General features: G+C 56.1%; 3 protein-coding genes across 3 annotated transcripts; all 3 read left to right on the forward strand.

The window, feature by feature from the left end:
- Positions 1 to 951: 951 nt before the first annotated feature.
- On the forward strand, positions 952 to 11,194 carry LOC129625677 (intercellular adhesion molecule 1). Its single transcript, XM_055544334.1, has 7 exons — positions 952 to 1,093; positions 3,088 to 3,348; positions 8,384 to 8,692; positions 9,061 to 9,342; positions 9,423 to 9,680; positions 9,808 to 10,056; positions 10,139 to 11,194. The coding sequence occupies exons 1-7, from the start codon at positions 1,027 to 1,029 to the stop codon at positions 10,321 to 10,323; spliced, it is 1,611 nt and encodes a 536-aa protein (XP_055400309.1). The 5' UTR covers positions 952 to 1,026; the 3' UTR covers positions 10,324 to 11,194.
- A 152-nt stretch (positions 11,195 to 11,346) lies between these two features.
- On the forward strand, positions 11,347 to 13,111 carry ICAM4 (intercellular adhesion molecule 4 (Landsteiner-Wiener blood group)). The gene is made up of 3 exons (XM_055544349.1): positions 11,347 to 12,294; positions 12,412 to 12,717; positions 12,857 to 13,111. Exons 1-3 carry the CDS (start codon positions 11,919 to 11,921, stop codon positions 12,973 to 12,975), a joined length of 801 nt encoding a protein of 266 aa, XP_055400324.1. The 5' UTR covers positions 11,347 to 11,918; the 3' UTR covers positions 12,976 to 13,111.
- Positions 13,112 to 13,994: 883 nt separating this feature from the next.
- ICAM5 (intercellular adhesion molecule 5) lies at positions 13,995 to 21,347 on the forward strand. Its single transcript, XM_055544363.1, has 11 exons — positions 13,995 to 14,704; positions 15,648 to 15,917; positions 16,114 to 16,434; positions 16,657 to 16,944; positions 17,396 to 17,650; positions 17,780 to 18,028; positions 18,448 to 18,690; positions 18,772 to 19,050; positions 19,155 to 19,394; positions 19,778 to 20,044; positions 20,949 to 21,347. Exons 1-11 carry the CDS (start codon positions 14,623 to 14,625, stop codon positions 21,221 to 21,223), a joined length of 2,769 nt encoding a protein of 922 aa, XP_055400338.1. The 5' UTR covers positions 13,995 to 14,622; the 3' UTR covers positions 21,224 to 21,347.
- The last annotated feature ends 1,889 nt before the right edge of the window (positions 21,348 to 23,236 follow it).

Genomic DNA, 23,236 nt, shown 5'->3' on the forward strand with positions numbered 1-23,236 from the left:
CTGGGGTTGGAGTTTCAGAAGCTGCGCGCAGAGGGCGGGAGTTTGAGCGTCCCCTCTCCTCCCCCATTCCGGGCCTGGGAGCTACCTCAGTTTCCCTGCCGAGGGCACGGGTTCGAGCGCCCCCGCTCCCCGCCCCGGTCAAGGTCTTTGGCCTCAGTTTCCCCGCGGAGCCTGGGAACAGCAACTCGCTGCGTCAGGACCACGAGGCTTCCTTTTTTTTTTTCCTGGAAGCTGTAAAGACGCCCCAGTGGCCGAGGTCCAGGCCGAAAGGGGAAGCGATGAGTAGGGGAGTAAGGGCGCCCATCCGTGGGGGATGCAGCGCCCCGGATGTGATGCGCCTTGAGTCTTCCCCTCCAGGGTTCACAGGCGCCTGGAAGTGCCTGGGCTTGCTGCAGTCGCTTCTCGAGAAATCTCGGTGTCATCTGGGTGGGTACTTGCCCCTTAGGGCAGGGGCACCCGTGATCGAGAGCGCCCCAGGAGGATCCTGGGCCCCCACCGAAGCGAGGGACGGTCCACTCGATTAGAGGCCTGCTTGTGCTGGGGAATTAGACTTGAGTTCGAATGCCCTCGAAGCTGGAAGCCTCAGTCTACCCCTCCGTGGAAGGGACACGATAACAGTACCTACCGTCCAGGGTGGTTGGCAGGATCCAATAAAGCTCTTAGCGCAGTGTAAACGCAAAATCAAGGTTAGCCTGGCCCGGGGACAGGAACCCTAGCTCCGGGAGCCTTCCCCGGGTTCTTTTTTGGTTGCTGCCGCCAGGCAGCCCTCAGGACTTGAATTCGGAAATTCCGGTGTTGAGCGGCCACCGAGGGGGGACATACCCGGTGACTTCGGCCAGGCACCCTCTCCATCCGGAAATGCCAGGGCCCTTGTTCCGGAGGGGAAAGCATGAGGTTTCCGGGAAGCACCGCCCCCTTGGCCCCCCTCGGCCAGCCCAGCGGTATAAATGGACCCGCGAAGCCCTGGGAGCTACAGTCTTAGCCGCGCGCCTCCGCCACAGCTGGTCCGCCCCGCCTCCGCCTGCGATGGCTCCCGGCGCCGCCCCTGCAGCACAGCTTGCGCTCGTGGCCCTGCTCGGGACTCTGCTCCCAGGTGAGTCAGGGGTGAGGGCTGCCGTCGAGCCAGCTTTCGGGATCCGAGGTGCGCCCTGAAGCCGTGGGAGGACCGGCTCCCGACCGGCTGGGAATAAGGCCATTCGTACTTAGGTCAGTGTTTCTGGGAAGTTGGGGCTAGAGGCACCGATTGAAAGTCAGCAGCCGAGGGTTCCCATCCAGACCCTTCTTGGCTCTGTCCTGTGCTCTCCGACTGCGGATTGCCCCTCCCTAGGATCTACAGGTTTTCCGCTGTAAAATGGAGACGTTTAACAGTGGCCACCTCGCAGTGGTTGTGTCCTGGCCCCAGGAGGTGGTCTGACGGTGTAGACACACGCCCCGACCTTTAGGTAGACTGGAACCCCCCTCCCCCACCCCGCGATGCACATTCTGTTCCTCACCCCGTGTCCCTAGGGGGAAGTCCAGGACTCTGCTCAGGGGAATTCCAGAGCTGACTTGCCCAGAGAGCAGAGGTTGAGAAGTGGGATGCCCCTGCAGCCCTTCCTCACCTCCAGCTAGGAGGAAGGTGAGAAGGGGAACTGTGCTGTGTGCTGTGCTAAGTTCTTTCAGTCGTGTCCAACTCTTTGCCACCCCATGGACTGTAGCCTGCCAGGCTCTTCTATCCATGGAATTCTCCAGGCAAGAATACTGAATTCCCAACCCAGTCTCCTGGGTTGGGACACTGGAACCCGTGTCTCCTTCGGCTCCTGCATTGCAGGCAGATTCTTTACTGCTGAGCTACCGGGGAAGCCCAGGAGAAGCGGGACAGCTGGTCTCAAATGCTGGCCACTTCGAAAAGCAGGAGTGTGAAAAATCCACACCGTGGTTACCAGCTCAACGAAGAGTTCTAATTCCGACTCTAATCTGGAGTCTACCCCTTTATAGCTGAGTAACCTCCCTTCGTGTGTAGGGCTCACCAGGCTCCTCTGTCCATGGGATTTCCGGGCAAGAATACTGGAGCGGGTTGCCATTTTCTCCTCCAGGGGATCTTCCCAACCCAGGGATTGAACCTGGATCTCTTGCTCTGGCAGGCGGATTCTTTACCACCTGGGAAGGCCCAGCATCCCTTCCGATCTCAAAATTTCCTTCTGAAATGGGAAGGATTCCAGAATCACCCTTGGAGAGTTCAAAGAGCTGATGTTTCCCTCCATCCCAGATGGAGTAGACCCAAAGTTGAAGGCAGAAATCTTTTTTTTTTTTTTGGGGGGGGGTGGCGAGTAGGATAGATGGGCTCAGAGAGACATTTTTTCAGCTTTGAAAGTGCCATGGTCTGAGGGAGCTCATCAGAACAGACTGCCTCTTTTTATCTGCACCCACTGCCTACCTGCCCTGTGCTAGGAGTTGCTTGTGTCAGCGGAAGTTGTGGTGACTGTATTTGCCCACTTTATAGATAGAGGAAAGTGAGGCCCAGGGAGGGGAAACCACTTGTCCAAGGGAGTGGGGACCAGCCTGATTGGAGCCCCTTTACCCCTGAAGGGCTGGCTCCCTCCCCTTGACCTCTTGGGATTGAAACATACACTGACTTCATGCCCCTCTTTTGCTAAAATCCTCCACGTCTGCTCAGAAGTTCCTCAGAATGAAGACCACAACCCTGGCATGGCTTAACACTGCCTGCATGATCCTCTTGACCCTGTTTCCCCGCAACTTATCCCTTACTCTGTTCCAGCCACCCTGCCTCAGGACCTCTGTACTTGCTGTTCCTGGAGGTCATTTTCCTTTTCTCTGGAATGGCTTGCTTCCGCTCTTCATCCCAATCTCTGCTCACATATTCCCCAGTCACCAAGGCACTGCCTGTTCTCTCATCCCATTTTGTTTTTGCCAAAACCCTTGTCAGCATCAGTTGTTAATTATGTTGTTTGCTCATGAATTTTTCTGGCTCCCACACTGAAGGCAGAGTTTTGTCTTGTTCAGTGCTGTGTCCCCAGCACGGACTGAATGCAGTAATATTGATGAGCCCCAGCTGTCATGCCTGACCACCCCGCCTTTTGATTCCAGAGCCTGGAGGTGCCGGAATATCAATACATCCTTCAAAAGCCATCATACCCCGTGGAGACTCCCTGACGGTCAACTGCAGTATCTCCTGTGACCAAAAGACAACATTTGGCCTAGAGACTGTATTAACCAAGGAGGAAGTGGGCCGTGGGGACACCTGGAAGGCTTTTCAACTGCGTGATGTGCAAGAAGACATCGAGCTGTTTTGCTACTCAAACTGTCACAAGGAACAGAAAATAGCTTCGATGAACCTCACCGTATACTGTGAGTGGCTGGGTCCAGGGCCTGGACTAGGCAGACTGTGTTGGGGAGGCGGACAGGGGAGTCCCCAGCAGATTGGAACAACCTTTATGACTTGGTGGGTGAAGGCAGGGTCTCACTGAAGAGCAGGGGGTCTATCTTCGGAAAGTCTCATTGTTGGTCTGGAACTCTTCCTTGAACTTCCTTGGGCGTGCCTTTGGAGTATGGTCAGAGAATCAGAACATTCAAGAATGCTGGCTCTCTAGGCCTCTTTAAACAGATGACAAAGTCGTAGATCTGACTCTTTAGAAAAAGATGCCGGGGGTTTCCCGGCAGTGGTTAGGATTCCGGGATTTCACTACCTTGGACTGGGTTCAATCCCTGAGATCTATGATCCTGCAAGCCTCACAGCTTGGCCAAAGGGGGAAAAAAAAAAGATGAGAATTAAAATTAGCCCTGAGATGACACTTTTCACTTATTGGCAACAATCCAGAGAATTGATAACAGCTGTGTTGGCAAGAGTGTGGGGAAGCAGGTAATCCTAGGACATTGCTGACAGTGTAGGGGCACAAAAAGCACAACTTCCAGTGGGGGAGGGGGCAACAGTCTTCAAAAATGTCACATAAGGGGGTCCTTTGATAGAGAAGCCCACTCCTGGGAATTGGGCCTATAGATGGTCCTACCCATGAGGGAACTGAGAGGGGGCAGGGTTATTCACTGTGGCTTGATCAGGACGCACAAAAGTTTGCAAGCCACTCGAATATAGGGAACTGGGGAAAGAAAGCAGTTTGATCTGGAATAGTATGCAACTGTATAAAAGAAGGAGACCGCTCTCCCCAACCCCTGGCAATCACTAGTCTGCTTTCTGTTTCTGTGTTTTCCTATTCTGGACATTTCCTTTACATGGATCATGGAGTGTGTGGACCAGTGTATCTGGCTTCTTTCACTTATCAAACTGTTCAAGGTTTATCCATGTTGCAGCATGTATTAGTACTTAATTCCTTTTATGGCTAAATAATATTTTATCGTATGGATGTAGAACATTTTATCTACCCATTAGTTGATGGCCATTTGGCTTGTTTCCATCTTTTTAGGTGGGGTAGTGGTCACTCTAGCAGAGAGAGAGTGCTAGTGGTTGATGGGGGCATTTAGGGGACTTCTGGGGTGACTAAAAAAATTCTATCTTGAGTAGTATTTACAAGAGTCCTAACCTTAAAGCAGTTATATTAACCTGCACATTTACTTTTTTATGGTTTTCTGCTTCTTAGTATAACAATTAAAAATGTTTTTAAAATAAGAATGAGATGGAAACTCCCAGGTGTACTGTCAAGTTCAAAAGAAGTAAGGTCCTGTCCAGAATCAGTAGTACACCTGTCCCAGTGTTAGAGAGCCACAGGGGCTAGGTGAGGAAGACTGTGTTTCTGCATTAAAGAGCCCTGAGAGGAAACACAGTAAATGAGAATAATAGCTGGCTGTGAGCAGAGAAGCTGGGGGCCTCTGGGAGAGGGCAGGGGGTCTAGTTTTCTCTGTGTACCTTTTGTTTCCTTTGGGCATTTTGACATGTGATGGTGAATTAACATGAATATAAGCAATAAATCAGTTCAGTTCAGTTCAGTCTCTCAGTCATGTCCAACTCTTTGCAACCCCGTAGACTACAGCACTCCAGGCTTCCCTGTGCATCATCAACTCCCGGAGCTTGCTCAAACTCATGGCCATTGAGTCGGTGGTGCCATCCAACCATCTCATCCTCTGTCTTCCCCTTCTCCTTCTGCCTTCAATCTTTCCCAGCATCAGGGTCTTTTCCAGTGAGTCAGTTCTTCGAATCAGGTGGCCAAAGTGTTGGAGTTTCAGCTTCAGCATCAGTCCTTCCAGTGAATATTCAGGACTGATTTCCTTTAGGATTGACTGGTTTGATCTCCTTGCAGTCCAAGGGACTGTCAAGAGTCTTCTCCAACACCACAGTTCAAAAGCATCAATTCTTCAGTGCTCAGCTTTCTTTATGGTACAGTTCTCACATCCATACATGACTACTGGAAAAACGAATCCGCCTGCAATGCAGGAGACCTGGGTTCTATCCCTGGGTTGGGAAGATCCCCTGGAGAAGGGAAAGGCTACCCACCCCAGTATTCTGGCTTGGAGAATTCCATGGATACTATATTATTCATTTGGGCTTCCCTGATAGCTGAGTTGGTAAAGAAATAGAGACATGAATTTCAGATTAAAACAGAAGAAAATAAAAAAGGAGGAAAGAAAGAAGACTGGCCTACTTGCCTTGGGATTAGACAGCCTTGGGTTCTAGTCCCAGCATATGTGTGTGTGTGTGTGTTCAGTCGTGTCCAACTCTTTGCGGCCCCGTGGACTGTAGCCTGCCAAGCTCCTCTGTTCATGGGATTCTATAGGCAAGAATACTGGAATGATTACTGCTTCCTACTCTAGGGGATCTTCCTGACCAGGGTTTGAACAAGCATCCACTGTCTCCTACATTGGCAGGTGGATTCTTTACCACTGAGCCACCTGGGAAACCCCTAGTCCCAGTAGGGTCCTCACTAACTGGGTGACCCCGGTGTGGGGGAGCGAGGGGGAAACCCATGGCTCCTGATTGATTTTCACTTGAAACCTCCTTGGAAGGATTTAATGATGCAGTGAGGCCTGAAGGACATTCTGCCTTCACAGTACCTGTGTCAAAGAAGCTTTGGGGTAAATATCAGGTTTGTTTCTGGTTTGAAGGATGTTTGAGCAGCAGCTAGCCAAGTGAGGGAAGTCCCCAAACATTCCCAGTGGCCTCTGAAACCACACCCCCACCCAGAAATGTCCTCACAGAACTGTCTGCCTCTCGGCCTGAGAGTTGAAAGCCCCTCCCGCCAGGTTTGAGTCCTTGCAGTACTACGCTTCTCCTTCTTTGGGTTCCAGACTTCACCTTAGTTTTCACCTCTGTGAAATGGAACAGATGGGCGTGCCCAGTAGCAAGGCATCACCTAGGAGACACTGTAGCTTGGTCTTGCCCCACCACCAGTGGAAAGATAAGAGAGCATCTCTGGGTGGCTGAGCTTTCTCTAGAAGGAGTTGTAATTCCTGCAGGAGGGAAGCCCTAGCTGGGCTTTGTAGGATGTGTAGGAGTTGGTAAAGACAGGCATTCTAGTCAGAAGGAGCAGACTGGGCAAAGGTTTGGAGTGGAGAAACAAACAGCCTGGGATTGGGGAAACCAGAGGGATTGACTCTCAAAAGATCAGTGTCACTGGAGCTGAGTCTGGCAGGACCTCGACTGCCAGGCTGTGAAGCTGAGATTTCTCCTTTGGGAAATAGGGAGCCATGGAGGATGTGTAAGCAGGCCAGGGATCTAGAGCAGAGGGCTGAACTTAGAGGAAGCCAGAGAGCAGCTGGCGGTGGACCCAATCCAGGTCACACATCTCATGGGCAGTGACACGTACAAGAAGGGAGGGCCGACAAACATCTGAAGGGTGGAGTAATCAGGACTCAGTTTGGGACTAAAGATGGGGAGTCAAGGAGAGCTACCGGTGGAACAGACCTCTTGGCCCAGTCTGGCTTTCCGGGCAATGAGCTAGGCTTGCAGATGTGAGTCCCATTTGGGGACTGTGGTCTGAGGAGGCCTTCAGCTCTGCAAGCAAGGGTTTGCAGCAGATGGTCAGAAGTAAGAGTTGAATGTCTGGGGGTTTTCTCACCCCCTCTTTTTTAACAGCTTTTAATGTACAATGCAATGAACTTTGGTGTATTTATAGAAGTGTACAACCACAATCTACTTTAAGAATATATCTGTCATATCCCTCACCTTAAAATTAACCTCATGCCCATTTACAGTCACTCTCTCAATTTCTGAAGTGGATTAATAATAGTCCTAAAAAATAATAATATTACTCCTACCTTCATTAGTCCCAGCTTACAGCTTAGAAAACTGAGGCTTGGTTTCTATAGCCACAAGGGCTGGGACTGTTCAGTGGCAAAGTCACTCCCCCATAACCCATAGCAAAGAAGCAGAAAAGCTAGGAATCAACTCTAGGCTCCTAACATGTTAAGATCTCTGCTTTTTCTTTTTTTGGTTGGAAAAGGAAAGTTTGCTTTGTTCAGGGGGTTGGCAATCTGGGGAGAAGGTAAACTCATGTCCCAAAACCAACTCCCAACATCACTGCTGTTTAAGTAACATTTCAGGGCCACTTGAGAAGGGACTAGGAGTGGGAAGCCTCAAGACCTCTCCTTGGGGAGTCTAGGGTGGAGCAGGGGGCTCTCAATGCTAAGCCACAGCTAATGCTGGCAATTTCCACTGGCAGGAAGATCCAGGCTTGGAATTCTTAACCTCATGCAGAATGGAGACCCTGGCCTGTGAATACCCTGCCCACAGATGGTGGTTTCAGGGGATACTTGGGGGTATTTTTTTTTGAGCATCTGTGGGTTGTTCTCACATTTTTGACATTTCAGGGGATCAGACAGTTTATTTAGGAACCTTCAAAAGCAGGCTTCCGAAAGGCCTCGAATAGGTGTGGGTACTCCAACCTCATTCTTTCTACAAACACAGAGCACCTCCCATGTGCCAACAGTAAAACAGGGAACAAAAAAAAGATTCCTGCCCTCCTGGACCAACATTCCATGGCAGGAATAATAGAGAAACAAATGAACTCAGTCGATGATTTTGTACCTCAGAGGTGAGAGATGCTATGCAGAAAAATATGGCCAAAGAGAGAAGGAAGAACAGAAGTTTTTTGTTTGTTTTTTCTTTTTATAGCAAAGTCTAGAGACTGGGCAGCTTAAATGTACTGTATTTATTTGCTGGGACTCCTGGCAATAGCCTTTAAGTTTCTTTCCCACTTGTGACTCTCAGATGCTGCAGTGAATAAAGAGTTGTTTTGCCTCCTTCACAACCACTTGGGGACGTCTCACCAGGTTATCCTGAAGCTCTTAACATTCCGATCTGGCTTAGGTGGTTTGGGGAGTGTTGTGGGGAAAAAGTGGTGAGGTTCCTGGAGCAGGTGTGTCCAGGGCCCCAGCACACCCGCTGTGAGCAGGCAGCCAGCCTGTCCTGTTCACATAACACCCCTTTCCCCTGCAGGGTTCCCGGAGCGCGTGGAGCTGGCTCCCCTGCCCATCTGGCAGCCTGTGGGTGAAGAACTCAACCTGAGCTGCCAGGTGTCTGGCGGGGCCCCCCGGGACCACCTCTCCGTGGTGTTGCTCCGAGGGGAGGAGGAGCTGGGCCGGCAGCCCGTGGGAAAGGGGGAGCCCGCCAAGGTCATGTTCACGGTGCAGCCGAAAAGAGAGGACCATGGCACCAATTTCTCTTGCCGCTGGGAACTGGACCTGCGGTCACAAGGGCTGGAACTCTTTCAGAACACCTCGGCCCCCAGGAAGCTCCAGACCTATGGTGAGGCACTGGGGAGCCAGCAGAGAAGATGGACTGAGGGGGATTTCTTGCTTGGGATGCGGGGTCCCTGGGAAGGAGAGGCCCCTGGCCATGGGGCTGTTGAGAAAGTGGCAACCTTGATTGCAAAGGCTTCTGGGAAGAGCATCTTCTTGGCCACTGGGGTGGAATGTTCTGGGCTGGGTGCCTGCACTGAAGGATGATCTGGAAAGGCTGTGACCCAGGGCAAGTGGTACGTGTGTCCTGAAACAAGAGTGACCCAGCCAGTTTCCCTGGAAGAGGGCGTTCCAGGCGGGGGGATGGAAATGGCCCGGGAGAGGGCTTCAGGATGTCTGTCTGCCCCCCTGTTTACACCGGCTCTGTCTCGCCAGTCCTGCCATCGACTAACCCGCACCTTGAGGTCCCCCCGATTGTGGAAGTAGGCTCACGGTGGCCAGTGAATTGCACGCTGGATGGACTGTTCCCAGCCTCGGACGCTAACGTCTACCTGGTGCTGGGGGACCAGAAACTGGAATCCAATATCACGTACGATGGTGACTCTGTCTTGGCCAAGGCCTGGATAGAGGAAAATGAGGAGGGCAACCATTCCTTGAAGTGTTCAGTGAGTCTGGGAGAGGAGGGCCGGAGGACGCGAGAGAGCGTGATTGTCTACAGTAAGTAGAAACCCAAGTGAGCCTTCCAAGAGGCTGGGGCTAATGCCAGGGGTGGGGCTCACTGTGTGTCTCACTTCCAGGCTTCCCGCCTCCCACCCTGACCCTGAGCCCGCCTGAGGCCTCAGAATGGACTACTGTGACTGTGGAATGTGTGACCCGTGATGGAGCTGTGGTGACCCTGAAGAGAGGAGTCTCAGCTGAGCCTCTGGGTCCGAGGGCCCAAATAAAGCTGAACGTCAGTGCCAGCGACCACAGGAGAAACTTCTCCTGCTCTGCTGCCCTGAAGATAGCTGGGCAGGTGGTCCACAAACACCAGACCCGGGAGCTCCATGTCCTATGTGAGTGAGGCTGCTGGACAATGACCCCTAAGTTCCAAGCCCCAACCACCAAGACCCTAAGAGCTCCTGCCCTCCAAGGCCTACCATCACCCCTACCGACCCCCTCCCCAATCTTGTGTTTCTTCAGACGGCCCCCGACTAGACCAGCAGGATTGCCTGGGAAACTGGACGTGGCAGGAAGGCTCGGAACAGACCCTGAAGTGCGAGGCCTGGGGGAACCCAATCCCCAAGCTGAACTGTAGCCGGAAAGGGGACGGGGCTTCACTGCCCATCGGGGACCTGAGGCCCGTCAGGCGGGAGGTGGCGGGCACCTACCTGTGTCGGGCCACCAGCGCTCGTGGCAGAGTCACCCGTGAAGTGGTCCTGAACGTGCTCCGTGAGTTCGAGTTCTGGGATGGGCAGGGCAGGGGCAATTTGGCCAGCTCAACGCTCACTGCTGCCTTGTGTCCTCCCCACAGATGGCCAGAATATCCTGGACATTGTCATTCCGGTGGTAGCTGTGACCCTCATCTTGGGTGCTCTGGGCACCGCCGGTTATGTCTATAACTACCAGCGGAAGATCCAGAAATACGAGCTGCAGAAGGCCCGGAAGGCCCAAGAAGAGGCTGCCTTGAAACTGAATGCACAATCCACGCCGCCCTGAGCCTACCCCAGGATAGGACTTCTTCAGCTCCCGAAGCCATGATAAATGGGGCTGCATCAACCAATGGTGGACACATGCCGTTAAGCTACACCCACCTTCCCTGGATGCCAGAGGACCAAATAGAGGACTCAGTCAGGACAAATAGCATGTGGGGTCATGGCCTCTGCACAGTTATGACCCCCAGGCCTCACACCTGACCTGGAGCCACAGGACTAAGACAAAAGAAGGGGCCAAGACTCAGGGCAAGACTGAAGGATGTCAAAGTCTGACTTGGCCGGAGGCTGTGTGATGGAGACCCTTACCTCCAGCATGGGGACAAATGGGAAACATTGAAACTCACCCCCTGCTGCGTGTGCTGAGGTCCTACAGTCCAAAGAGAGGTGTAGCCCTGCTCAGACACATGCAGCATTGAAACACAAATCCCCACACTTCCTGAACAGAAACCAGCTCTGGCATTACTGTCCACAGACTGTTCCCAGATCTTGATGATGACATATTTATTCACTGGTTTTTCTACTAGCTATTTATTGAGTGCCTTCTATGGGGGCTAGAATTTTGTAAACAAGAACATTGATTCCAGCCCTCAGGGAGCTCTCAGTCGAATCTCATTCAGGGTCGTCAGGTACAACTATTGGGGCTATGCACTGCACAAGAGTGCCTGGCAAAAAGATTAAGTGGGGCTAGGATTTCCCACTCCATTGGCCAAGCTGCTTTCTCCCAGAAAGGGATGAGTAATGATGATAGGGTATTGCTGGTGACGTGCCCAGAGATGACCCACTGAGCCTTTATACCCCAGAATTAGCGCTGACCTCTGTTAAGACACCTCTCCACCCATATGCATCTCTGCTAATGCTCACAATGACACTTGGTTGTTTAGTCACTAAGATGTGTCCGACTCTTGTGACCCATGGACTGTAGCCTCCCAGGCTTCTCTGTCCATGGGATTCTGACACTTGGTGGCAGGCCTAAATGTCGGTGCTCACTCCTTCATAGCTACACCACAGGGTCACATGAAACAATGCCCAACCCCTTTGTGCCCCTGCCTTGCCCTTCCTGTTTCCATCTCAGTGGGACCACACAGTTCCGAATTCCTGCAGGGATGAGGGTCCTGCAGGCAGTCGGGAGGAGAGGCCTGGGAGTAGCCCCTCCCAGCGTGGGAAGACTCTCCCCTGTGCTAATAAAGCTGTTTCATCCTCCCAGCCTTGTGTGAGTTGAGGGGAGGTGTCACGTCCAGCTGGAACTCTTTCTACCAGTTTTCCCACTTCCTGCTCCAAGAAAAGGCTGGAAGTTTAAGGCCCAGCCCTCAGGCTCTAATCCAAATGTGAGGCTTATTAGGGCCTTTGAAGACTTTAGTGAAAATAAAAAATCCCTCTCCAGAAAAAAACATGACGTTTGGTTTGGAATGGCGTCGAGAGTCCATTTGTTAAGCTGTGGGAGTGGGGTGTATCCTGCAAGGCTCCTGGGCCCCTCAGTCTCTGTCTTTAACCCCACTTTCCCCACCGGGTGGGGCCGAGGAGGCGGTGCTACGAGCCTCCTTATCTCCAGAGCCAGCTGTGACTCCCTGGCGCCCAGCCCTTCAGTCCGGGCTTTTTGCCATGGGGTCTCTGCTCCTCGTCTTGCTTCTGCTTTTACTGTCGCCCTCCTACCCACGAGGCGGGAGCGCGCGGAGGCGTCGGGGTGCGCGGACGCAAAGCCCGGGGGGCAGCTCTCACCCACAGTTCTGGGTGCGCCTAAGCCCCGACTTCAAGGCAGTGCCGCTGGGGGGCTCAGTGTGGCTCAACTGCAGCAGCAGCTGCCCCCTCTCGGAGGGTTCCAGCCTCCGCACCGAGCTGCGGCGGGGTGAAACGCTCAGTGGGCCCCGCTGGGTATCCTACCAGCTGCTGGATGTGAGGGCCTGGAATTCCGATGTGCACTGCTTTGTCACCTGCGCGGGAGAAACGCGGGGGGCCACCGCCAGGATTACAGCCTACAGTGAGGGACAGGGCTCAAGCCGGTCTGGGGTGAGGGGAGGAGGACGGAGTTGGGGTAGTTGACAGTCGCGCCAAGAGGAGCCCTCGGACCTTGCCCAGCGGCCCCCTCTTGCTTTAGAACAGCCAAGCAGCGTGATCCTGGAGCCTCCGGTCTTAATGGGCAGTGACTACACTCTGCGCTGCCACGTGACGCACGTCTTCCCCGTGGGCTTCTTCGTGGTGACTCTGAGGCGCGGTGGCCGAGTCATCTACTCCGAGAGCCTGGAGCGCTTCACCGGCCTGGATCTGGCCAACGTGACGCTGACTTACCTGTTACCCTCCCGGCCCGGTGACTTTGGGCAGCCCGTTACCTGCCACGCCCGCCTCAATCTGGACGGCCTGGTGGTCCTCAGTAGCTCGGCACCCGTGACGCTGCCAGTCCCCGGTGAGGCACCCTTATAATCCTGGGAGGAGTGGGGAGGTGTTATGACCCCAAAAGGGGGCGCGGGCCAAGCTAGAGCATGTCCATGGGGGTCGTCACACCTCCAAGCGCTCTGTTTCGAATTCTCCCCTCCTATTCCCAGCTTGGAGTCCTGCGTCCGTAGCCTTGGCCTCTACCTCCATCGCAGCCTTTGTGGGGATCTTTCTTGTCGTGGGGGCCCTCTGTCTGCGAAAGTACCTATCGATGCAGCCTCCGGCATAGAGGCATTGGTCCATGCAGGCTGAACTGGAGGAAAAAGCAATCTGGGACAACTGGTGGAACCTTGCCTGGATCAATAAAGACTTTCTCAGCCAGCTCTGCCCCTGGGCATAAAGTTCCCCCATTAGGGCATCTCCTATGACTGAAGTGGTCTTCTTTTTTGGCCTAGCCTCTTTCATTTTTCTCCAAGTGCCTTGTCTCCCTGAGGGCCCTTGAGGTTTCCTCACTCTGGTCTCCCATACGGGAGCCCCAATCCCCCTGCATTGCCAGCTTGTGTAGTAAGAACCTCTCTCCTGGTCATTATCAGTGAGGAGCAGAAGGGCAAAACATGGGCCCTAGAGGGCTTCAAGATCTGAGAAGGCTGCTTCCTGGTGTGGCTTCTTCTGATTGGCTCCAGCGCTGCCACACAGCGGCTCTGATTGGATGTTAAGTTTCCTACCCCGCCCCCTTTAGACCTTGCACTTTACTGGAGGGCAGGGGCGGGGCGAGAAGTAATCTCCAGAGTTCACCATTAGCTCTAAGAGGGAGGGCACAGGTGGGCGGGGTCATATGTATATTTTGAGGGACGTGGATCTGCAGAAAAGATACCCGGGTGGTGACTGAGAAGGTGCAACCATATGGTGTGTGTGTGTGAGGGGGCGGGTGTGTGTCATAGACTCACAGCCTGGAAACATCCTGATAGTCACCCGGTCAAGTGGGCACATGGAGAGCGTCCAAATCTGGGGCCCAGAGGCAGGGTCAAAAGTATCACAGTTGGCCTCTTGGCCTCGGGTGGACACAGAATCCAGACCTGCAGCGGATGCCTGGCAAGGCCCGTGTGGTCCAGGGCCCCGCCCGCCGCGCAGAAAGCGGATGGGGACGCTCTTCGGCGGCCCCAGCTCACACACGCCGCGCAGACACGTGCCTGCTGCACGCTGGGTAAATACAAGACCCAGAGCCGAGCCGACCCTAATTTAGACGCCCGAGAACGCAGCGAGCACGCACACGTGTTCCGAACTAGCTGTCACTTTCGTCCCCGCCCCCTCTGTCGCGTGCGGGGGCGGAGCCAGAGAAAGACTAGAGGCGTGGCTGTAACTCTCAGCTCCCAGGGGTTAAAAGGGAAAGGATCAGTGAGCGAGCCATCTCGAAATCTCCTAGAACCTTTCCACCCCCAGCTTCCGCTTCTCAGATCTCTCCTAGCCCCCAACTCAATCCCCGCTTTCAGGGGCTCTGGTGGGAGGGATTAAATATGGAGATGGAGTTCGGAGTCCAGCTCATTATGGAATCTAAGCAAGTGGTGGGTGGGGGTTTGCGAAGGACAACCCTGCATCCCCCACAACCTTCGCGTCGCCGCCGGGGATGACGCGGGAGCGTGCAGCCGCCCCCAGAAGGCTCCGGGCGATGGGGCCGGCCTCCATGTAGACCCCGGGGGTCGCTAGCTCCTGCCAGCACGCCTTCACCAAGGCCGGTAGCCTGGTGCTAGCTCGCCTTTCCGCCCCCTACCCGCCGCCTCTGCTGCCGCCCCCTCCTTGGAAACCAAGTTACCAACGTTAAACCAATCCCCGAGCGCAACTCAGCCTCCTCCACACCCCACCCGCCGCGCAGCGCCGTCCTCTAGCCCAGCTCAGCGCTCGCGGTCCCCTCGCCTCCTGCGCTTCCCCCGCGGCGGCGATGCCAGGGCCCTCGCCAGGGCTGCACCGGGCGCTGCTCGGCCTCTGGGCTGCCCTGGGCCTGGGGCTCCTCAGCCTCTCAGGTAAGCCGGTCTGGCTGAGGGTGGACAGGGTGGGGGCGGAGTTCCTGGACCCAAGAAGCGGCCACAAGCTCCTCCCCTCTCCGCCCTCGCCTCGCTCCCACGCTTCTGCTCCCACCTTGAGCCCAGGGGCCTTCTTCTTTAACCCTCTTCCCCACAACACACACTGAAGACCCAGCTTCCTGACTTCTCGCTCGCCCAGGTCTCTACCTTACCTTCTTCGAGATCCTGGTTGCTCTTTTGCATCCATCCTCGAGCTCTGGAGACCCCACGTCTCCCTTGACCCCTCCCGGGGTACCTCCTTATGTTCTACTATGCACCATAGTCCCTACGGCGTCTTCCTTACTCGAAATCAACGAAGACCCGATCTCACCTACTGCCGCGACTCAAAGGCGCTGTTTCCGCTCCGCTCGGAGCCCTGGCAACCGAGTCCATCGGCTGTCGGCTGTTCCCGCGGTTCTTTTCTTGAGCCCAGCCCGACCTCTTTCCGTACTCTTCACCTCTTCACCGGGGTTTGGAATCCTCCCTTACCCTTGCTTGACTCAGTCTCATCTCTCTTTCGACACCTCCTCCACTTCAACCAGTCTCCCCCTCTCTTGGCGAGAACAGTGAGAACCAGGTGGTTTCCCTTCCTCCGCCCGGGGTCCCCTCCTCCCAGCATTGCTGTGTGCATTGGAGACCCCATCTTTCCTCTCATCTCTCCCCTCCCCGTATGCTTCCCCATCACTCTCCTGGCACCTTGGAGAGCAGGACTCTTAGCTACCATGTACCAGAGACACCCTCGAGGTTTGGGTCGCGGGAGCGCGCTTGTAAACCCGAGACCTCGGCAGGATTTGGCTCCCGGCTGTGGCCTCTGCTCCTTCCCTGGGAATCCCTGACTCGGGCAGAGGGGCACGTAGATCCCAGGGAGGTGGCTCCCAGGCTAAGCTTGCGTTTCTCCGAGCAGCCGTCACGCAGGAACCTTTCTGGGCGGACCTGCAGCCCCGAGTGGCGCTCGTGGAACGCGGGGGATCACTGTGGTTGAACTGCAGCACCAACTGCCCACGGCCCGAGCGCGGTGGCCTGGAGACCTCGCTGCGCCGGAATGGGACCCAGAAGGGTCTGCGCTGGCTGGCGCGGCAGCTGGTGGACATTCGCGAGCCGGAGACTCAGCCCGTCTGCTTCTTCCGCTGCGCGCGGCGCACACTGCAGGCGCGTGGGCTCATTCGCACTTTTCGTGAGTTCTCAGCGGCCACGCTCTTAACTCCACTACTTTCCCTCCCTTCCAGGTCCCGCTCCCTGGGTCAAGGGGTCCTCTTCTCCAGACCCCACTCTCTGAATCCGCACCCCCTCCCCTTCTTGGTCCCCGGAGTTCGAAGCCAAGTCCTTCTGAGCCTGGCATTTCCAACAGCCGTAGTTCCTCCTCCTTGCAGAACGGCCAGATCGTGTGGAGCTGGTGCCGCTGCCAGCTTGGCAGCCAGTGGGTGAGAACTTCACCCTGAGCTGTAGGGTCCCCGGTGCTGGACCTCGTGGGAGTCTCACATTGACCCTGTTGCGGGGAACCCAGGAGCTGATCCGCCGCAGCTTCGCCGGGGAGCCACCCCGAGCTCGGGGCGCCGTGCTCACAGCCACGGTCCTGGCGCGCAGGGAGGACCATGGGGCCAATTTCTCGTGCCGTGCTGAGCTGGACCTTCGGCCTCATGGCCTGGGGCTGTTTGAAAACAGCTCAGCCCCCAGAGAGCTCCGAACCTTCAGTGAGTAGCTAGAAAGAGAAGGGGCCCAAGAGGGGTCGGGCTGGTGTTTAAGAATTTTGAAGGCAGAGAAATCAGAATTCTGATTCTTGCTCCAACACTCACCAGCTGAAAGTTATTTTCCTCTCTGCCTTGAGGATAATTCCATATTATAGTACATGTGAAACGCTGAGAGCATATTGAGCGTTCGGTACAAAAGTTCAAACTCTGTTTTTCTACCACCAGCCCTGCCTCCGGAACCCCCTCGCCTCACTGCCCCCCGGCTCTTGGAAGTGGGTTCAGAAGGACCTGTGAGCTGCGTCATTGATGGGCTGTTTCCAGTCTCGGAGGCTGGTGTCTACCTGGCGCTGGGGGACCAGAGGCTGAGTCCCGATGTCATCCTCGAAGGGGACGCCCTCATGGCCACTACCACAGCCACAGCTAGCGCAGAGCAGGAGGGAGCCAGGCAACTGGTCTGCAACGTGACCCTGGGGGGCGAGAGCCGAGAGACCCGGGAGAACGTGACTGTCTACAGTAAGAGTGGGACCTCGGGGGTGGAGCCAGAGGAGGGCGAAGGCGGGGCCAATAGTGGGTGGGGCCGTGGTATCCGAATAGGCGTGGCCCGAGAGTCCCGAAGGGGCGGGGCAGCTACTACCTACTGGATAGTAGCTAGAGAGGTGGAGTCTGAGCTGCCCCAACGGCAAGATCGCAGACCCGAAGAGAATACCTAGATCTGTGGCCTGACCTCCTCAAGTGGGCGGGGCAAGAAAGAAGAGAAGCCTGAACAGCCCACCTGTGGGGTGGGCGTCCCCACAGGGGTCTGGGGCGTGGAATTTGAGCTGAGTCTTGGAAAGATGGGCGTTTCTGAACCTGCACTGTACGCACTGTTCGGCTGCAGGGGGTAAGTTTCGGCTTACTGAGCTGCAGCCTTGAGAGGTGGGAGGGGCGCGGTCAGTGGTCTCCCGGCCAATGCCCCCCGCCCCAGGTTTCCCGGAGCCCCACCTTACTCTGAGCGAGCCCAACGCCCCCGAGGGGACGATCGTGACAGTAACCTGCGCAGCGGAGACCCAAGCCCTAGTCACACTAGACGGAATTCCAGCCGCGGCCCCGGGACAGCCCGCCAAGCTCCAGCTAAACGCCACGGAGAACGACGACAGGCGTGGCTTCTTCTGCGACGCCACCCTCGAAGTTGACGGGGAGACCCTGAGTAAGAACGAGAGCATAGAGCTGCGCGTCTTATGTGAGTTGGCCTTTAACCTCTCTCCTCCCTCCTCGTCATCTCAAGGGCCTACCCGATCTCTGGCCGTATCGTGGAAGTGGAGGCTTTTCTCACGTCTAGGCTCCTGTATATATATGCCCCTGCCCTCAGACGCTCCCCGGCTGGACGATTCGGACTGTCCCAGGAGCTGGACGTGGCCGGAGGGACCAGAGCAGACACTGCGCTGCGACGCCCGCGGAAACCCACAGCCCTCGGTGCACTGCGTGCGGCCAGACGGCGGGGCGGTGCTGGCCCTGGGCTTGCTGGGTCCGGTCACTCGTGCGCTCGCTGGCACTTACCGCTGCACTGCGACCAACGACCAAGGCCAGGCGGTCAAGGATGTGACCTTGACGGTGGAGTGTGAGTGGGGGTACATGGGGCACACCGCTGTCTGGTTCTCAGGTCCTAGGGGTGGCCTGACTACACAGGAGTGTGGAAACAGGGTCTAAGGTGTGCTTTTGAGCAGGATTTTGAGAAGGTGGTGAGCGGGATTTTGGGAAGATCTTAAGAGAAGGACGGAGAGGAGGAGTTGGGAGTGTGCACAGGGGCCTGGGGTGTGGCGTTTGAGCTGAGTCTTGGAAAGGTGGGTGCTCCAAACCAGCTAACAATTTTTAGGTCAAAGACTGGGGAGGGTCAAACAGTGATCAGTGCCAAACTCCTTTGCTTCGGTGGCCAGTCCCTGTGCAGAGTGTAGCCTGCCTGCCTAGGATGGGAGAAAAGGGTCCAGGGACTCTAGACTGTCCACTAAACCCCAGACTCAACAATACTCCCCTCTCTAGATGCACCAGCGCTGGACAGCGTGGGCTGCCCTGAACGCATAACCTGGCTGGAAGGAACAGAGGTCTCCCTGAGCTGTGTGGCTCATGGGGTCCCACCACCCAACGTGAGCTGTGTGCGCTTTGGGGGAGCCGAGGTCATTGAGGGCCTAATGCGTGTGGCCCGCGAGCACGCGGGCACCTACCGCTGCGAAGCCACTAATGCTCGAGGGTCGGCAGCTAAAAATGTGGCTGTGACAGTGGAATGTGAGTGGGGACAACACGGTTCAAGATGGGGCATGTCAGAATAACCTTGAATAACTGACTTCCAGTTGCTCTGCTCCCCAGATGGCCCCAGGTTTGAGGAGGTGAGCTGCCCCAGCAACTGGACATGGGTAGAAGGATCTGGGCGACTTTTTTCCTGTGAGGTGGCTGGGAAGCCACAGCCAAGTGTGGAGTGTGTTGGCTCCGGAGGCACCAGTGAGGGGGTGCTGCTGCCGCTGGCACCCCCAGACCCAGGTTCCAGAGCCCCCCGCATCCCTAGTGATCTGGCACCGGGTACCTACATCTGCAATGCCACCAATCGGCACGGTTCCATGGTCAAGATGGTCACCGTGAGCGCGGAGTGTGAGCGAGGCCCAGGCGGGCGGAGGGTAGGGGGCGCTCCGGGTCTCGGCCGCTCCCTGACCCACTCCCCCCCATCCCCCCACAACCCCGTGGCTGTTTTGCAGCGCCACCGCAAATGGATGAATCTACCTGCCCAAGTCACCAGTCTTGGCTGGAAGGCGCGGAGGCTGCTGCGCTGGCCTGCTCCGCCCGGGGTCGCCCCTCCCCGCAAGTGAGCTGCTCCCGGGAAGGCGCGCCCCGGCCGCAGCGGCTGCGGGTGTCCCGAGAGGATGCGGGCACTTACCGTTGCTTGGCCACCAATGCACACGGCACGGACGCCCGGATCATCACCGTGGGCGTGGAATGTGAGTAGGGCAGCACCAGATAGAGGGCACTCGGTCTCCAGGACAGTGAATAGAAGAGGTGGGATTTCCCAGGGTTGTTCAAGGGCACTTCTCCTAGTCCCGTTCCCAGGGACAAGGAATCCCGGCCTTAACATGAGGGTCAAGGAAAACTCTAGGGAACAAAAGCCGGCTCCCCTTAGTTTCTGGGTCTGAAAGGCACTGGCCTGGGTCCCCACCTCCTTCCACTCAGTGAGGCAGGGCTCAGTTTAATCCCAACAGGCCAGTGGTAGGGGGAGGGGACCCTGATGGAAGGCAGAATCCTTGCCTGTTCATTTCAGGAGGGCGGTCTCAAAGGGGGGCACTTGGTCAGCAGCTGGCCCCCTTCCACATCCTGTCCCCTGTAGACCGCCCAGTGGTGGCCGAGCTGGCTGCTTCACCTCCAGGAGGCGTGCGGCCAGGCGGGAACTTCACGTTGACCTGTCGAGCCGAGGCTTGGCCCCCAGCCCAGATCAGCTGGCGCGCGCCCCCGGGGGCGCTCAACATTGGCCTGTCGAGCAATAATAGCACGCTGAGCGTGGCTGGCGCCATGGGCAGCCACGGCGGCGAGTACGAGTGCGCAGCCACCAACGCGCATGGGCGCCACACGCGGCGCATCACAGTGCGAGTGGCTGGTAAGTGGCAATGGGGAGGAGGCAGGGTGAGGGATCTGAAGGCGGCTGTGACCTGCGCCTTGGTATTATTGATCCCACCCCTGCCTCCCTCTCAATCTCCACAGATGAGACTGATGTGAACCAGGGTAGAAATTAGGGGCGCCCTGATGGGTGGGGCTTTGATGGCGGGTTCTAGATGGCAAGAGGAGGGACAGGGAGCTGACTGGAGTCAAAGTAAGGGAACCTTGGAGGATGTGACTGTTATGAGGAGGGAATTTATATTAACTTTTGAGCAGTGAAGACTTGATACAATTCAGCCTCCACTGTGTCTCTGTGGAGAAGGCGGTTAAAAAGGGACCAAAAGAAGAGGATTGGGGTGAGGCCCCAAGATTCCCACTCTCATTTCGTGTATCTCTAGGTGGGGTTGGTTTCTTTCTTTTTTTTTTTTTTTCCAACTTTTTTTTGCCATGTGACATCTTAGTTCTCTGACCAGGGATGGAAACTGCGCCCCCTGCAGTTGGAACGCGGAGTCTCAACCGCTGGGGAAATCCCTAGGGGCTGGGGTCTTTCTGGGGAGTAGGAATGACCAGATCACCCTCCCCATCGTTTTGAGGGTGAGAGTCGGACACGACTGAGGTGACTTAGCAGCAGCAGCAGAGTTGGTTGACTTGGTATCCCTGGGGTTAGGGGCTTTTATCCTCCCTGTGATGGGGTGGTGTGTAAAATGGGTCAAGGGCTTCACCCGAGTTGGGGGTGCTCTTTACTCGGGTCACTCTTTTCCTCCAAGGCTGAGTTCCCTGATGCTCTCTGCCAGGCGCATGAGGACTGACTTCATTTCTGTGGGGAGGGGACAGAAGTGGCCCGGGCTTGGCGTGTGGATCGAGCCCGGAGCTCGTCATCCTCTTTGAGCGTCTCCACCCCGCAGGTCCGTGGCTCTGGGTCGCTGTGGGCGGCGCGGCGGGGGGCGCAGCACTCCTGGCCGCGGGGGCCGGCCTGGCCTTCTACGTGCAGTCCACCGCCTGCAAGAAGGGCGAGTATAACGTGCAGGAGGCCGAGAGCTCAGGCGAGGCCGTGTGTCTCAACGGCGCGGGTGCAGGCGCCGGCAGGGACGCAGGAGCTGAAGGTGAATCAGAGGCCGCGGGCACCTCGGAGGTGCCGGCAGGGGGCGAGGTCTTCGCCATACAGCTGCCGTCAGCGTGAGCCCGCACCCCTCTCCCCGCGGGCCGGGGACGCCCCGCCCAGACTCACAAGGGGGCTGATTTATTGTTCTATTTATTTATGTATTCAATTCTAGGGGCGTCACCCCGCATTTTCTACCCCCTCCCCCAATAAAATTTTTTTAAAGGACTCCGGCTCCATCTGCTTCATTCTGCGATTGGGATTCAGCAATCGAGGGTTTGAATCCCAGCCCTGCCGGTTACTGATTGAAAAAAACCTTTTGGCTTTTGAGGACCTACTACATGTCAGGCACGGTCCAAGCCACCTTTTCATGACTAGACCTTAAGTTTGCTCTCCAGGCGCCGTTTCCTGCCCTCCCTAGACCCTTGGGCCAGGGTGGGGACCTTGCTCCTTCCTCCCTTTCAGCCGCTTATCTCTTCCGCCCAGCGCTGCCTTCTAATCCGGCTGATGTTTGGGGGTGGGAGCTACATGAGCTCCCCCAGGCCTCTTCCCCCAGGCCCGGTTCCGAGCAGAGCTGAGCCTGCCTTCCTTGGATGGGTGGAGGCCCTTCCCAGGGGTCTAGGCACCGCCAGGCCCCCAGGCCCTGCAGGGATGGGTAAACAAAGCTGGGTCTGTGAGTGTCAGCCTCTGGGATGTCCCTCCTATTACAGAGTCCACCCCTGCCCCACCCTCAAGGCCTCCTTCATCCTGTGCCATCCACAATGGAGTTTACCCCTAACCTGTCTTTCAGTATTTTATTTTTTACTTATTGGCTGCACCCACAGCAGGTGGGATTTTAGTTCCCCAACCAGGGATCAAACCCACGTCCTCTGCATTGGAAGGCGGAGTCTTAGGCACTGGACCACTGGGATGTCCCCCAATGTGCCTTTCATCGACTTGGCCATCGTGATTCAGAAGAGACACAGAGGGTACCAGCCGCGTGCCCCATCCCCCACAGCACACCACCAGCCATCCCCCTCACCCTCTGCAGCAGAAGGAGAGAGCAGCTGTGCCTCCGCTGCCCTGTTTCCTCCTCCCTCAAAAGCAGGAACACAGAGCTGCCAGAAGGAAGCAGGCCTGGACAGCTCCAGCTCCACAGGCTGACCCCTCCACCCCAACATTTCAGGAGAAAAGGTGAGAGCAGCAAACAGGGGCACCAGAGGCCAAGCCAGTGCTGGGTGCCAGGTACAGAAGGCGACAAGGCCCAAGTGAGGTGCAATCCCTGCTGTACCCCCGCCCTTTTATTTACCTCTCTCTGCCCTCACCCGAGTCCTCAAAGTTTCCGGAGTCCCACAGAGTCCTCCCTGCCACAGGGCTTTTGCTCGTGCCATCGCCTCAGCCTCAGGTGTCCTCACCCCCTGTAGCTGGTTCCTTACCATCAGGTCTCTACACAGAGGTCACCTCCTCAGAGAGGCCTTCCCTGCGAACATGGTATCATCCCCAACTTCTCACCTCCTTATGTACTTTACTTTCTTATTCTTTCTTTCTTTCTTTCTGGCTGGGCTGGGTCTTTGTTGCTCTGCACTGGCTTTCTCTAGTTGCGGTGAGCATGGCTACTCTTCATTGTCGTGTGTGACCTTATTGCGGGGGGGTCGTCCCTTGTGACTCAGTGGTAAAAAATCTGCCTGCAATGCAGGAGCCACAGGAGACACGGGTTCGATCCCTGGGTCCAGTAGATCCCCTCAAGGAGGGCGTGGCAACCTACTTCAATATTCTTTACCTGGAGAATACCATGCACAGAGGAGCCTGTCGGGCTATACAGTCCATGGGGTCACAAAGAGTCGGACACAATTCAAGCGACTTAGCACACACACACCTTCTTGTTGCCGAGCACAGGGCCGGCTTCCGTCGCTGCGGGCTCCTGGACTCCAGAGCACAGGCTCAGTAGTTGTGGCCCGTGGGCTTAATTACTCTGCAACGTGTGGGATCTTCCCAGATCAGGGATTGAACCTGTTTCTCCTTCATTGGCAGGTGAATCCTTTACTCCTGAGCCACCAGGGAAGCCCTCTTTTTCTGTTTTTTAATTTGGCTGTGCCAGATCTTAGTTGCAGCATG

Source organism: Bubalus kerabau, chromosome 1 (assembly GCF_029407905.1).
Source record: "Bubalus kerabau isolate K-KA32 ecotype Philippines breed swamp buffalo chromosome 1, PCC_UOA_SB_1v2, whole genome shotgun sequence".
In the NCBI taxonomy this organism is placed as follows: domain Eukaryota; kingdom Metazoa; phylum Chordata; class Mammalia; order Artiodactyla; family Bovidae; genus Bubalus; species Bubalus kerabau.